The sequence below is a fragment of the Pteropus alecto genome, unplaced genomic scaffold (assembly GCF_000325575.1).
Source record: "Pteropus alecto unplaced genomic scaffold, ASM32557v1 scaffold5, whole genome shotgun sequence".
In the NCBI taxonomy this organism is placed as follows: domain Eukaryota; kingdom Metazoa; phylum Chordata; class Mammalia; order Chiroptera; family Pteropodidae; genus Pteropus; species Pteropus alecto.
This window is the reverse complement of record NW_006441953.1, coordinates 19650314-19666590: the sequence shown is the minus strand read 5'-3', so window position 1 is coordinate 19666590 and position 16277 is coordinate 19650314. Positions and strand designations below refer to the sequence as shown.

Here is a 16277-nt window from a genome sequence, read left to right as displayed (position 1 = left end):
ATCTTTTTCATGCAAATCATGGTATTCTTGATGAATGAATTCATCAACAAATGAATGGGTAAACAAATAAGTGAGATACCAACAGGGGCCAAAGGTCAGACCATTATCCTAAGGAACCTAAAAGAACCTGACCCCACAACGTTACAAAGAGAGGACATAAAGCTCAGTGAGAAAAAATTACAATACATGAAGGTAACATCAGTAGATCCTCTTAGCTATTGTCTCCAATAATTCATATAGTTTATAATTTTAAATTTTGAATAATAATTTAAATAATCCCTGAAACCGAGCATTTATTTCCTGTTAGTTATTAACAGCCAGACATGTTTATTTTCTTTCAGGCCTTTAATAAATACAGAATTTTGTGGGGGGGAGCAAATGGCTTTGTTCTGGGATAAGCTTTTTATGCCCCACCACAGACATAAACCTAAAATAAATAAATAAATAAAATGCAGCAGGTCTCTTCTAAAGAATATTCTTCCATAGGCCAATTTAATTCTTCACCTGCTATGGTTCGTAACAGTTCACAGTAATTTTTTCTGGTAAGCAAATTAAAAATAATTTTTTTTTAAAGCCTCAAAATCCAAAAGGACCAATTAAAGTTAAAAAAAAAAAAATTTTAAAACATGTGCTGCTGGACTGAGTTCACTGACAACAAGCCTGAGACTTCGAATTCACCTCCAAAAAAATCAACACATGATGAACATGAGGTAGAGAATAGCTCAGTGAATTCTTCAGTTCACTCACTAGAGCAAGCCCAGCTGGCTTTCCTTCACCTGAGGCTTTCGACAGCCATGAGTCCCACAGCATGTCCAGCTCTGCTCTGAGACAAACTCTTCCAGCGAGTGGGTATGAGGGGCCTATCAGGGCTAAGCAAGCCAAGAGAATGCATTCGACTCATTTCAAGAATACATTTCCCTGAACTGCTGGAAAGGGACGGAGAGTGATTTTTGAGACAGCCACCAGGACAATCTAACTGAGAGCCAATATAAAATATTAAAGGAAGCTTCCTGAAAATTCTGGGCCTATGGTGAGGTAGTGATGAGAGAGGGAAATTCGAAACACTGGGAAAGAAAATACTTATGAAAAGCAGCAGCAACGGCAGACCTGTGTGAAATAATCATGGTTCAAAACAAGGCCCAGGGACTACCAGTCTGCAGCTGGAAGGGGAAGTTGGGAAAACAAAAGGGAAAAAAAGAGGTGGATGTTTATAACTGCTCTGTTAGCAGAGGCCTACTGGCACTACAAGGTTAGAGGCTGTGTTCACGTGAAAACGAATGTTTTAAAGCTACAGTAATTTTCATCAAGCTCTCTTTGGGCCTCTCAGACTAGAATATTTTGAGAGAAAGAGCCAAAAAGAAAGAAAATTCTTGCTCTGCCAAGAGAGTTCTTCCCCAAATCACCCTGATCTGCCTCAGAAGCTCCAGTCTTCTAGTAATGTATGGAGATAATAAAAATCAACCTAGATGTTTCGTGTAATCTAGGCAATAGTTTTTAAAAATAGAAAGCACGTAAAAATTCAAGGAATTTCCCAATCTTTATTTACAAAATAAAATCTGGGAGCTTAATATGTACTCTAAAAGAAACAGAGAGAGAAAGAAAAAGAATGCACTTAATAATCAGGGGAGGCTGCATAATTATTATTTACTATTTCTTAAGGTATATATAGCAATCAACGATGCCTCATTTCTTCCATGTTTGAAAGAGGAAAAAAATCAAAGCTGTTTAATAAGTTGCCTAGCCCGGTTTGTTCAGAACTTCAATTATCTCAGCATTTCAGAGTTCATGTTCACCTCATCTGGTGTTGCGATGCCCCCCTTCAACGGTCACCCCCCTCCACCCAAGCTTACATTTCAGGTGTCTTTTGGTGATTGTGAATTAGGCTGCACATCAGCTGAATAGGATATGTTCAACCTGTGTCCAAGGAAGGATTTTTTTTCCCCATCTATAATAAAGTGCTGACTTCTCTATCCAAACAGGCACCACCGGAACGGAAGCCCGAAGTTTGGGCATCGTGAGCTCGGTGCATGTTGGCTTTACCTACAGCTCCCTCACCCACAGAGTGCGTTTCTCTCCCCAGCCTACCTTGTAAATGTTGCGACTGTGACTGTGTGTGGGACTTCTTTTTGGAGGTGCATTTGTCTCTGCTGCTGTTCCTGGTCTCTGTGGGTTTAGCGTGAGGAGGGTCATCGTTTGTGGTCAGATACTTGAGAAGCTCTGAGCAGGGACGTCTTTGCGGCTTTTGCTGTTGACAAATGCTCTTCGCTTTATTGCTCCATGAATTCTCGGTCTTAAAAACAAGGCATAAAGAAAGCTAAAATTAGTGAACTGAACCTTATCAGAATGGATATAGGTTTTCTGAAGAGATGGGATTTTCAATGAAGTGTTCAGTCTAAGTGTACTAGATCTATGAGCTGTGAATAATTGTTTGCAGAACAAGGAAAGAAAATTACATTTAAAATTCCTAAATGACATTTATGCAGCTTTTTATTTCATTTCTCCTACATTTCAATGTTCTTACTCAGCAACATGTAACTAACAAGACCCTACAGCGCCTTTACGGTGAATAAAAAAAAAAAAAATAAGCTGGTTTAAACCTTAATTTGCCACTGATTGCTGGAGCCCAGTATTCACAATTCTCTTAAGTACCCCTTAACGCTCCGTTTTCACTTACAGTGAATGGCAAGACAAACATTGTTTAATACAGCCCGCTAACCGAATTATGTCATTGCCAGCATTCCATCCAATTAATGGCAGAGATAGATCTTTTGCAGTGATTCCAGAGCAATCTTTCTCAGGTTAGACAGCTGGCAAAATGGCAATCCTGCATCTTAAAGTCACTCATAGATAATACCAGCCTATCAGCAAATTAAATTGTAGCCCACATTACTGCATATATTAATAAATGGGCAAAGAGTAACAGACGGTAGAACTTCCATTCCAACTGTCCAAAGACAAAGCGTAAATGAACATTTTCTAGTTTAAAGTAGCTGGAGTGTTGCTTTTGGAAACGCATTTCATAATGTGTTTCGCCATGATGAAGCAACTGCAGGATCCCAGCTGAATTAACACATATAAATAAAACTATCGATTGTTTTACAGCTTCAAGCGAAAACTCTTTGTTACTTTTCCTTCTGTATTAAAAAGCTTACATCTGTACCTTAACAACTGCAGGGTTTGTTCTGATCCTGTGATTATGGTTTGCATGGTTCTGGGTACTGAGACCACTGCATTCATTATAACTTAGCTGAGTGTTGGCCGGTGCCAGTAACAGCTTCTTAAGCTAGAAACATATCGGAGAAGGGAAAAAGTAAAAAAAAAGTTATGCATCTTCTAAGCACTGGACTAAGTTACAAAACTTTAAACTTAAAATAAATTATGATCATAAAAAGTAATTCTATTACTCTTTAATTATATCTTAGCACAAAGACACTAAAGGAAAGGTAATTTTAAAAAAGTAAGAAAAAGTTTGACATTGCACTGCCAATTGTGAAAGTATTTCCTTTTCCTATATTTGAAACTTAATATTGTCCGCCTTAATCTTTCTTTTAGATAAAATTAGGCAAAAAGATCTTCCTAAAAGGACTTCCAAGTCACTACTATGTGAAAAAGCTGACTTGCTAAATGAGGACTTGGGGAGTAGGGAGGTAATATATGGACATTTTCCTCTCAATAACCCAAATGAATCAAGTGGCAATAAGTAAAATATTCTGTGATGTTTTGAATCATGTTGCACAACCAAGTAAAAAATTTTACTGATTCAAAGAATATTTGGGATAAAAGAGTGGCTGTCACTGAAGAGGATTTGTAAATAGGGTCAGGAGATGTGGGTTCTGGCTCAAGCAAAGTATTTACTGTCTCTGGACCCCTGTTTCTTCATTTGACTCGAGGACCTTTCAGGACCTCCCTGATTAGACACTCACTTAGTATGACTCTAGGTCAACAATACCTCCCAGTTGAACCAAGTGTGTGGATAAAAGTCATCTGGTGTCAATGTAAAGAAATCAGAGTCCTAGACAGCAATATTGACAAATAAAGAAATTGGGGAATAAGTAACAATTACTCATGAGATATCTTATTCTAGATCAGAAATTTCAAAAGGCAGAAGAAAAAAGTAGTGCTTTTACAAGGAGTGCTTTTAATATTTAAAAATTTAGAGATGGGAGAGAAACAGCTTCTAAATGGCACGTCAAGGACATTATTAACGTTTGGAGGATGGCATTCCCTAATTTACATTGTATGCTCTTACATCAGATTTATTGCAAATGACAAATGGCTACCACAGATGAGAAGGTAAAACTGTGTCTTAGAACTAATAAAATTGTGGTCAAGCACTGCACCAAAAAGAAAATTCACTCTTCACTACCAACAAACTCACCCTTCATTGTCTACCATAAATTCGGGTACCTTAGGTTGCAAATGTGCTATTATTTTTCAATCTTCATAACAATTATGGATTCAAAGGCTTAAAATATTATATACCCCTTGATCTACATTTTATTTCTAGAATTGTTTTCATAAGAATAAAACTATAAATGTCAGTTATTATACAATTTATGACAGTAAAAAACAGGAGAAAATGACTAAATATCCAACCATAGGGATTACTCAATAAACAAGGACATCTTCAAATAATAAAATACTATGCAACCATTAAAAATAGTGAATGCATTTAAAATTCACAAACTTACTGATGCTATATCTTAATGAAAGAGTAGAATTCAATCATTTCGTGTATTTGAGGTTATTTGAAATTACAGGTGAATTCTTTTTAGTTGCCTACATTTTCCAAATTGCTATCATGAACATAAATAATACTAAGATATAAAAGTACACACATATACACACAAAAGATAGTTTAAAAAATGAAGTAAGATCACAGAGAGACTGTATTATCAATATTTTTAAGCACAGAATCACAGAATCTGCAACTCCAAGTTGGGGATTGTTTTGGCATCAGTCTAAATCAAAAATCCAGACCTTATTGTTACTACATCATACCCATGCAGCGGGTAGCCAGAGGCAACTCCAATTCCTGTTAAACAGTAGGAAGGGTTCTTACTAGAGACGGCTCTTCTGCCTCCTGAGGCGGAGGGGTGCCGTCAGGCATGGAGGAAGGACTAGCCTCATTCTCAGTGGTCACATCTCCATCTGTCAGTGCATCAAATGAGGGCAATCCGTCTTCATCCACAGGGAGACTGTCCAGTGTCTCTGTGAGGACTGCTAGCAAGTTCGCCTCATTCTCTTCATCTATCTTCTGCAGAAACAGAAAAACAGACAAAGACGTGAGTGAGTTGACACTGGGAGATGGGCAATACTATTAATCAGTGTAGACTGGACATGTTTAGCCAAATGAGTAAACTGTACGTGAAATTTTGGGTGTCCATGCCAGAATACAAAATCACATCTCCCTCAAATTCCAAATTTCACTTTTGGTCTGAAACACACAATCAATTAATATCTCTACTGTACCAATCTCTGATTGCCGAGCTATCCAATTTAGCAATTTATGTCAGTGCTTAAAACTGTTGTATATGATTCTGTCTTGTTCACAGTCATTTTCCACATGTTTGTCTTGTTTCCCCGACTAAAAGAGATGATTTAGAGAATCTCAGGACTTGAGAGGATTTTAACCATCATCTATTTCATCTTCATACACAGTGTTTCAATCTCCAATGCAGCATACCTGGCAAAATGTTAGAACCCTCTTATTTGAATACTACTGGAAACAAACTATACCAAGAGAAACTATATACTTTCATGGTTTCAATTATAATTTTATCACAGAACACTCCATAGTCATTTATTTCTCTCTCTGACAACTCTCCCAACTTTAGTCATAAATCTATAACTGCCTACTGGATATTTATACTTGATAATAGCTCCCTCTTCTCCAAAATCTAGACTTCAAGAACCCCGATGACAGAACTGCTATTTCTCTTGACTTCTCATGTTTGAGTAACAATTCTTCAGACCTTAACTCTGGAACTACCTTGAGTCCTCTTTATCTGGTCAGTCACTACTTAGAGGTTTATTTTGTAATGTCTATTAAATATATTCATTTCTCACGGCCAAGGGCACTACTTCAGTTCAACGTCACTTCTAACGGGGGCTCCTGCAAACATATTCTAACTCATTTTCCCACCTCCCACACTCATTGTCACCAACACGTACTTGGAAAGCTAATCTTCACTTATTCATTCCACAAATATTTTTGAACACTTACTCTATGTTAGGGCCATGCTAGGTGTTGAAGATACAAAGAGAAATAAGACAAAACTCTGCCCTTCCAATAATACTCCAGTGGAAGGGAAGAACCTGTAAACAGTTTACTGTACAAGATATTATTTATTTCAGTAGTCTGTACAAAAACTTTCAAGATCTCTCAAATTGTAGCTTATGCACCTTGCTTATTGGGCAATGTGCTATATTTTATGCACATGGGTGACCAATGCTGGGCACACAGCATAGTCATCGATTACTCGCTGAATAATTCATTGTTCTGCATTTATTTCCTAGAAAATTGTTGTGTGTATCGCTTTATTTCCCTTCTTTTAGCTCTTCGCATTCTTTGTCCAATGACCTGTTTCACATGTCTTTTTTTAAAGTTCTGTACACTATGACATTAACAATAGCTAAATTATCCCACACAGATTCTATTACGAAATGCACCTAAGCTGCTGACATCTAATGAAGCTAGCAGTGCCCACACTTCCTTTCTCTCTAGGACTGAACTCCAGTTAATTGACCTGACAAAATTACAAGAATCACAGAATAAGACAGCTAATCAGAAAATCAAATTGTATTACTAGAGAAATTAGGCAGGCTTTTATCACGTATGCATTCTATTTCCACATAAAAATTGTTTTCCCTCATCACTGATCAGCCTCTATTCCAGGAGGAAAACTACAGATTTCTTTCTCCTTTGTATTCAAGAAGCCAAGAAGTGCTGTTTGCTACTCACAGAGGCCTTTACTGGGCATTTTTTAACACTTGCATACTGCATTTCCCTAATGCCCCTGGAATTGACATTGTGAGTCAAGTGGATTGAGGCACACAGAGTGGAGTGACAATGTATAAGTTTTAAAACTAATGCAGAAGGTCATTCCTAATCAGAAGGAAAAAAACATTAACTTCAAAATGGCACCACTTCCTTCCATAAACTGACCAATTCCTTAAAATTCAAATTGCTCAGTTCAATCACAAAACCTTACTGGTGTTCTTCTCTTCCCCTCAATTATTCTGGACAATGTCCATGTAATTTTAATAATAAAGATACTGAAATGATTTTTCTTTATATGCTGTCAAGGATTATAATTTGGTATCCAAAGATTCCAATATCTTTTTTTTTTTAATTAGATTCCCTCACATACCGAAAAACCAAGTCAGGTTATTAAACTGCTCTGAATAAAAATTATAATTAAGTCAAATATATATGATTTTAAATATCTCCCAAATCATGAAATTTATATTACTATAAGTATCTCCATGTTATCTATTAGAAATAATTTTGAAGTATCTCAAGCACACACACACACACACACACACACTTTCAGTAAACTGCACTTTTTTCCAGGGATCCCAATTTTCATAAAGGCTTATTTCAAGTTTAAAAATAGCTCAAGAATGTTAGTTAAGAATGTTTACCAGTAAATGAGCAATTGTGTTTACCCCGATTTAAATTTTGTGTTTGGATTCTCAGCAATACTACAAGCCTCTATTTGCTTTCAATCACATAACACAATAGCACCTTAGTTTCATCCCTACTGTAAACAAACTGCAATAATTCCAGTCAAGTAAAAATGACAAAGAACACTTAAATTAACTAGTTTTTTTTTCTCAATTTCTTTAATAAGCCTGAGCAAATGTACACCAAATACAATGGCAGAAATATTGGAGTCTGATAATGTTATAATTAATTTACAAGATCTGATTAAACCACCAACTCTTTTAATTCTCCTCTTTACTGGAACCAAAATCGGCAAAGAGGGGTTATTGGATGGGAGATTTCCACTGTGTTTGTGTATGTGTGTGAACGTGAGTGAGTGAGTATGCGGATATGTGTGCATGTGTGTGTTGGGATCTGTAGGTAAAACCGGCTGGTATTCGACTTGCATGGACCAGTTGGACTATAATCATTATATATAGTCAGTGTCTGTTAAAAACAATTTAAACCTTTTAATTATCCTCCCTATATGCAGTTGACTCCAAGAGGGGCTCCTAGACCAATTATTTTCAAAAAGCTGTTTTTAAATTAAGGAAGAAAAGAATGTTATTATTTTAAATTTTGTGTGTTTTCTTTAATAATAGAAGACTGGGGAGAAAGTTTAATATTTACCAATGACACTTCTGTGTTGAAGCTCAACAGATATCCTTATACATAAACCTGAGTGGACACTGCCCCTCGCGTGGCAATTTCAATCAGTTTACCCTGAGTTTCAACAATCAAACGCCTCCCAGAGAAGGCAATGGATGCGACCAAAAGGACTGTGTTAAACAATTAATGTCACTTTCCATTATTGCTTCAGTCCCAATTTACAGAGCAAATAAATCAAAGTCACTGCAGAGGAAGCACACTGGCCTAGTAACACATGTCTGTTCACAGGTGACAGGACATGAAGACACATTAGTCAGTGACATGACAAGATAACCTTTCAAAGACACGGCTCTGATACTGCTTTCTAGACGTTTGAAACGGCTGTTTTTACAAAAATATACTTATTAGCTTTAAGTAAGTTAAAAAAAGAAAAGCAGTGAAGTGAGAAAGAGAATGCGGATCACCATTTGGGTAGCGATCTATAGCTACGCAAACGGGGCTCTGCCTTGCAGCCGGTAGCATAGGGGTACAAGTGAAGATAGAAACCAAGCCAAGAGGCATTTCCACCCTTGAGCTCTGTGGTTATCAAGCAGCACTTCCCAAGGAGGGTTGCAACCTTGGGCTCTCCTTATACAATGCAAGTCCACGGCTACTCTTCCGACCTAAATAAAGGTCCTTTAGACTATAAAACATCATTCTCTAAGGGCTCCCCAGGAACAAAGAAGGCACATCGACAAAAACTCACTTGAGGCGTAAAGAATTTTTAGTGACGATAAGATGCAGGCATGTATACGAACAACCCAAAATTTAGAATGTGCACCAATTCCAAAGCAATGCCCTGTCCTTAATAAATGAGAGTTTGGAACAGTCAACAGAATCAGAAGGCTCATGACTGCCTTTTGGGACTGCTGGGTCCCCATATGACCTGTACTAATTGTGCTATAATTCAAAAGGCACAGTTGAAGGAAGGTAAATTCTGCCTCTTCAGTACCCAGAGTCACCTCAAAATTGAAATTTGGAATCTAGTGTGTAATATCTGGGTCCTCTGCCTTTGCCACAAGGATATTCCAACTGGTTACCCATCCTGGGGCAGACAGTGCATTCCACTCACTCCACTGCACACAGAGTGAATAAATCCACTAAATTAAGTAGGAGATGAGGGGCTTTGAAATGCTAACAGACACCTGAAGGGAGAAACCCAGAGTGAAAACTGCATGTGGTATCCCCAAGATTTCTAAATGCAGGCTATTACGAAAGGACCGTGCCCTGCTTACGATAGTAATGTTTTCTACATCTTGTGGAATTGCAATTACGCTCTACGTCCCTAGATTCTCACACTTGCTTGATCTCTGTTTGATAAAAATAGTTTAATAGCCATTTAATCACAGCTTCATTATCTTAGCTCTCTTAATGTGAATTAGGCCAGGAGAATTCTTACTTCCTCATTATTCAAATCATCAATAAGAAGGAAACAGTGGGGTCTTCTTATCATTCATTAATCAGTTTCAGTACCTTAGGTAGTGTTTACTCAGAGATCAATCTGTGTGAGAGGTCACTTAACCTCTCTGAACCTCTTTTTTATTCTATATAGAATTTCAAGTTATTATCTGCCTAATCCCTTTTACAGATTTTTTCTCTGCACTCATGATTAAGAAGAAGATAAAGAGTTAATAAAGGCCTTAGAATTCTTCAAGAAGATGCTCAATAAACATTTTCAGTGTATATGCCATGTATATGCCCATCTTGATTACTCGTATTTGAATTTCATTCTTTGAGCATGATCGACCACTGACTTCTTACACTGGGCCAGCTTCTTTCCAACTACCCAGCATGCCTTGGGCTAACTCCTTGCCGCATCCGGCTGATTTGGAAGTAGCTAATGAAAGACTAAATTAACTTCTACTTCAAGTGAGGCCTAATTTGGAAGAGAAATTTGCTAAAGTAACATCTGGTAATGTATTCTGAAGCCAAATATAAATGCATTTTTGGATTGCCTATTATTTTGGATTATTTGTTCCACTAGACCCCACCAGAAATTAAAATAAATAAATGAGAAAGTGACTTTTATGATAAATTTTGGGGTTCAAGTAAGGAATGCAATTGATCATACAAGTCCCTTTCCTGAATGTGTCCACACATAAAGTCATGTACCTCAGTTTCATGCACAAAAAGGCAAAAAACTTTCGCATGTATAAATTTGCTTTTGATATATAAAGTTTGAGTCAAGATTTATAAGAAGCTAAATTCGAAATAAAAAAATGTTTTTTTCTGAAATGAAATAAAAAATAATTCAAACTATATACCACTAAAATAGAATTTTAGGTGTTTAGCTTTTTTCTTTAAATCATTTTAATCAGGATAGATATCACTTCACTGATTGTTTATTGCACATGTCCAATCAGTGGTCTGAGCCTTTGTTGAAAAGGTTATAAAATGTTTTGAATACCTACTTTTAACAACTCTCTTTCTCTTTCTTCTCCTTTTATCTTTTCTCTCCTTGAATGCTCTATAATCCACTGTGTTTTATTTTGTTTTTTCTTGCTTCTCTTACACCCAGGCATGGGCACCAACAATGTGTCTGCCTGCCTTTGCATGCCCCAAAAGAAATGGGCAGAATCCCTACATGGCACTTCTTAACGGTTGCTAACTTGTACCTCATTCAATAAGAAAAGTTCTCAAAATACCCCCTAGCTTTTTGTTTAGCATATGGAATAAAGAGTTTTTAAAAAGAGATGAGCACTTGAAGGTAGAAAAAAAATGACTTAGTAAATCTCAAGCATATATGTACAACAGAAAAATAATCAAGACGATAAAGATCACCTTACATCACACATTTCTTATAAAAATACTTTTGTATCTATTCATTTCTTACAAATGCCCTGAGAGCTAGCTTATTCCCCTATTTTATTCCCAGGAGAGATAAGATAAGCACATTATGTGACAAGTATTTGCCCTGTGGGATACCAAAGTTACTGGAATTTAAGGTAGTAGTGATGTGTGGGCTAGTAGAAAGAATACAGAATTTAACTTCACTATCTGGGTAACTCCCTATGCACAAATAGGCTACTTAAAATATCGCATATGTAAATGCGCCTATACATCACATACCTTATCCCCTAAACACACATAAGTTTTCATCTAAAGTACACACATATTTAAAACAGAATGTATGCACGTATATATATCTCAGTCTCCTAAGTGTAGCCTCATATATTTCACTGCAGTTGATTATATGAGTGTATAATCGACATGTGTATTTTCCTTCCAGTTATCCACGCTGAGGAAACCAATGATTAAAAACTAAAGATAATCCCCACAAAAAATAAAATAAGAATCAAGTGAAAATAAATATACCCATGGATATATTTAGACCTACGGGAGTCTATTTAATTCCTGTTAATATTTATGCTCCTATTTAAGTAGGCATTAATGTATGTTCACATCTGTACTCCGTTCTAACTTATTAGCATATATCACATACTCATGAGTTAATAAGCATGTACTGAACATGTGGAGTGTATTACTCTGAAGAGGTTACATGAGCTGAAAGTATAAAAACAGAGGTTCAAGAGAAAGGCCTAAGAAAATCCTGGCTGATGCACTCAAAATAAGCTATTTCAAGGACAAAGGGGTTGGGGTATTTTCTATCTATTTCTCAAAATATGTCCACAGGTTAAATTAAGAGAGGAACTGGGCACTGTGAAGAGAACACCAGACAGGAAGTCTGGAGGATTGATCCCAGTCCCATTTTCACCATGTGCTAGCTACGTGGCCTCAAGTGAAATAACCCAGCTCTGACTACATTATGCATGGTAGAATGATAATCCTGTAGGTTTCTAACTGGCTTCCCTATTTTCATCCTTGCCACTTGCCACCCATCCCAACAGTTCGTTCTCAATGCAGAAGACTAAGTGATCCTGATAAAACCTAAGTCATACTTTGGCCCTCTTATGACCAAACTCTCCATGGCTTCCCATATCTCTAAGACTAAAATCAAATTCCTCAGAGTGACCTACAAGCTTAGGCTCATCATAAAATGTATCTTCCAAGCCACGTGCTTCTGAGAGTGAGAGGGGGTACTATACATAATCAACCACTTGTGCATTAACTGGGACTATTGCAGGCCGAGATGTATGGTTGGTTGTTCTATACGAGACCCACATCATCTGACCCTGTCAACATCCCCATTTATCCATCTGAATCCTTTCCAATCATTCTGATCTCTTTACTAGTCCACAAAAATTTCAGGCATTCTCTTGACAAAAATGTCAGGCATTCTCCTGCATTCTCCTGCCCTAAGGTTTTTGCACCTGCCACTTCCCCTTACTAGAAGGCTCTTCTGCCAGATGGCCACATGGCTTGCCCTTTTATCCACTCATTTACTTAAATGTCATGTACCTAGTGAGATCTTCCTAGCTACTCCAGACACATTCTATCCATTTTCCTGGTTTATTTTTTCCTTGGACGCTGATTTATATTACTCAATATGTATTTTTTTTTTTTCTGATTTATCTTGTTCATGGTCTACCTAAAATAGAAAGTCTGTGAGGCCTGTCTGATCACTATTAAGACACCTGGCATATAGTAGATGCTTATTAAAAATAATGGGGACTAATAACTAAAAAGTCTAACGAGTCCTAAGAATCTAATTTGACTTTTCATTTTCCTTTTGTTGTTGTCATCGCCGTTTGCTCTGTACATCTCATCTCTTTCCATCCCCAGGAGATTTATCTTATTAATAATGTTTATTTTAGGCTATGATTTAAAATTAGCTTAAATTCGTTTCTCATACACCAGCTGATAGGCTAGGCAAGCAGCCAATGTATTATTACTGGAAAAGAAGTAAATATGAACGGTAACAACTACAAAGGAGCTAATTCTGAAATTAGTTCCAAAGCACTGAATCTGTAAGAGACAATGTAATGTCCATCTTTTATAAAGGAAGGGGTTCAGATGTGTCTTGTAAATGCAGATTTACTCACTCCAACTCTAGTGTTTGGGAGGACACTGGAATGCATCATCAAACAATTAATTTGTAAATATCTCGAAAGAGCCAAGATGATTTATGAGAAGAAGACCATTCCAGGCTAACTTACTATCTCTATCCATGCATCAGGCTCCCCAATCAAGAAAACAATCGATGCACTCTATCTATCTGGACTAGAGTGAGCTTCTTCACTCCCTACTGCATAACACACTCATCTACAAGCTAGAAATATGTTCTAGTCTTAGCCAGAGGTGTTTTTCGAGCTGTGTTCCATGGAACCCTGGACATCAGACTAGTTAATATAAGGACTTCCTATAAAAATTGTGGCATATATTTTCTGTATTTACATAATTGAACTCATCTACCAACATAATGAATTTGTATTTAGAAAAAAACATGCACACTCAAATGCGTTATCTTATCTTAAACAGTAAAGGCCTCCACCACATTAACCTGCCATATGAATCATTTTGTGTTGGTATCAAGAATTAAAAAAATATCTTGAGACATGAGGGTAAGCAGTTTAAAACCCGGGGCCATTTACAAATACTCATTTCTATAAAGCTGAATTTTCTCAATCCTCTACAATCAAAACAAAATACAAAATAAACAGTTGTTAAGTTTGATAGAAGATACGAATTATCTTAAACCCCAACTTCACATTTTTCTATTCATTTAAAGAGTGACATAAATATTATGACAGATAAATGTTGCTTTAATTAAAAAATAATAGTAAATAGCAGCTGATATTTACTGAGTGCTTCCTATGTACCTGGTGGCGAGTTACTTTCTTTACATGTACAATTTCATTTAAACTACCCATTAATCCTATTATTAGCATGAAACTCATGCGGCTAATGAGACAGGTAGAATTGGAGATGATGCATCTGATAAAACCTTGTTCTCACTCTCTTTATATGTTGGAATTTTATGAAAGAAATTATTAAAACAAAAATAGGCATAAACATGAGCTACCCTAATCTATATTCTTATCAGAGGATACAAAATGAATCAGAAAGGTATATCAGAAAGTTAATTACAACAGATAAAGACTAAGATAGGGAAATGCAGTCCCATTCCATAAAGCAGAGTTGGTCTTTCATGTAGAAAGTGGGGGTTGCCTTTAGATTGCTTCTCACCGTTTATTGCTGGCCCAATGTTACTGTGTAGCCTGTCTTTAGCCCTACTGAGAGTGATTTGTTCTTCTAGTAGAATGCTCTTCCCTTTCCCTTTCATTTGTTTACATTACATCCCTATCATAAAGTCTACTTTAGGTGTTCCCTCTTCAATGGGATATTTTTCAACAAATCCAGCTCCTACTGGTATCTTCAAGCTCCTAAAGCCTTTATAAGAATAACCTGGATCTTTGGATAGAAATACCCATTTCTGGGCCCCATTGCAGACACAAAATCAAAATCTCCAGATCAGAGTTCCTCAATTTTGGCAATACTGACATTTTGAGCCAGATGAATCATTGTTATAGGGGTCTGTCCTGTGCATTTTAAGATATTTCACAGCATCCCTGGCTTCTACCCATTAGATGCCAGTAGCACCACCCCCCCACCCCCCCACCACACAATAATTACAACCAAAAATATCTCCACATATTGCCAAATATTTGCCAGAAGGCAAACTGCCCCTAGTCAAGAACTGATTGCTAGAGGAGCAATCCAGGATTCTGAAGTTTTAATAAACACACCAAGTGATTCTGATAATCATGCAAATTTGGATAAGTCGCTGTTTTGTGGCTGTGAATAGTGTATAAATCAAGTTAGAATTTACGATTCCATGTATGCTGGATTTATCCCCTCTAACACATGCAGTTCTAGCAGCTCTTAATAGTTATTAATAACATATTTTTAATTTATTCTGTGTGAATTCTTATTCCCAATATTTTACATTAATGTGCTTAGATGTTTCATGGTCTATGATTCCTTGTTGATTACAGCTTACTGTTTATTTACTTCCTACATTTCTTTTTGGTTAGTCATATAGCATTTAATTCTTTCTATTGTCAATCATCTTCCTCTTATTTCAACATTTTCTGACCATCACCATTATCATAAAGTTTATTTTAGTTTTGTAGTCTACTTGATTACATAGATCATGTTAAATGATTCTTGAGGATTTTCTTCTATACACTTTCACAGAGTTCCTAAACATTTCTAGACTTCTTAAGATTATTTTGTAGCTCGAAAAGGGCTTAAAAGCCTTATAAGAGGTTTTTTTTGTTTGTTTTTATGAAAGCATTAGTGAGGTAAAATATAGACTCTGAAGTCAGACTACCTGAGTTTGGAATCCGAGTTCGTCACTTACAAGCTGTGTGACCTTCAGCAACTTACCTAACCTCTCTGTGTCTCAGGTTTCATGCCTGAGAAGTAAGTTATAATAATAAGACTTATACTGTAGGGTTATTTTGAGAATCAACTGAGCTAATTCATACAAATAGTGTAGAACAGTGCCTGATATATAGTAAGAGCTATATTTGCTCTTATTAATATTATCATTATTATATTAATGTCCTCATATACTAGACTGAATTCAAAATAAGTGAAACAAAATATGAATTTGTTGAAAAAAATCCCATAATAGAGGAACCATTTAAAGTAGACTTTGAGGTAAGGATGGAATATAAACAAATTAAGAAGAAAGACAACATTCTTTCCTTTATAAGGGAAGCTGACACGACATAGAGATTTTAAGTGTAGTATTAAAATTATTAAATACATGGATATTCAGAAACTCTTACAAATTGAATAAAGGTCATTGCCTACCTGCTACTTGTTAGGGTTGAATGTTGGAATTAAAGAAAGCAGTTTGCCATAATCACTAGCTACTTGCATGCTTATCGCATGGAATGACCACCAGAAATCTATACCGAGCTGAACTCTGATGTCTACACCTGACACACCCTCCGCTCCTGCACACACATGCAGACCTGTACCACATTTATTGCATATTTATATATATATA

General features: G+C 36.5%; 1 protein-coding gene across 4 annotated transcripts in view; it reads right to left on the bottom strand.

The window, feature by feature from the left end:
* The window catches only part of PPARGC1A (PPARG coactivator 1 alpha), a 598261-nt gene that overhangs the window by 31321 nt on the left and 550663 nt on the right, over window positions 1–16277 (bottom strand). For all 4 annotated transcript variants that reach the window (XM_006918959.3, XM_006918957.3, XM_025051802.1 and 1 more), the window contains 3 exons: window positions 5063–5257; window positions 3161–3283; window positions 2086–2290 (listed from right to left, as the gene is read on the bottom strand). In XM_006918959.3, coding sequence (XP_006919021.1) covers window positions 2086–2290; window positions 3161–3283; window positions 5063–5257 — 523 coding nt within the window. The remainder of the gene's footprint in view (window positions 1–2085; window positions 2291–3160; window positions 3284–5062; window positions 5258–16277) is intronic.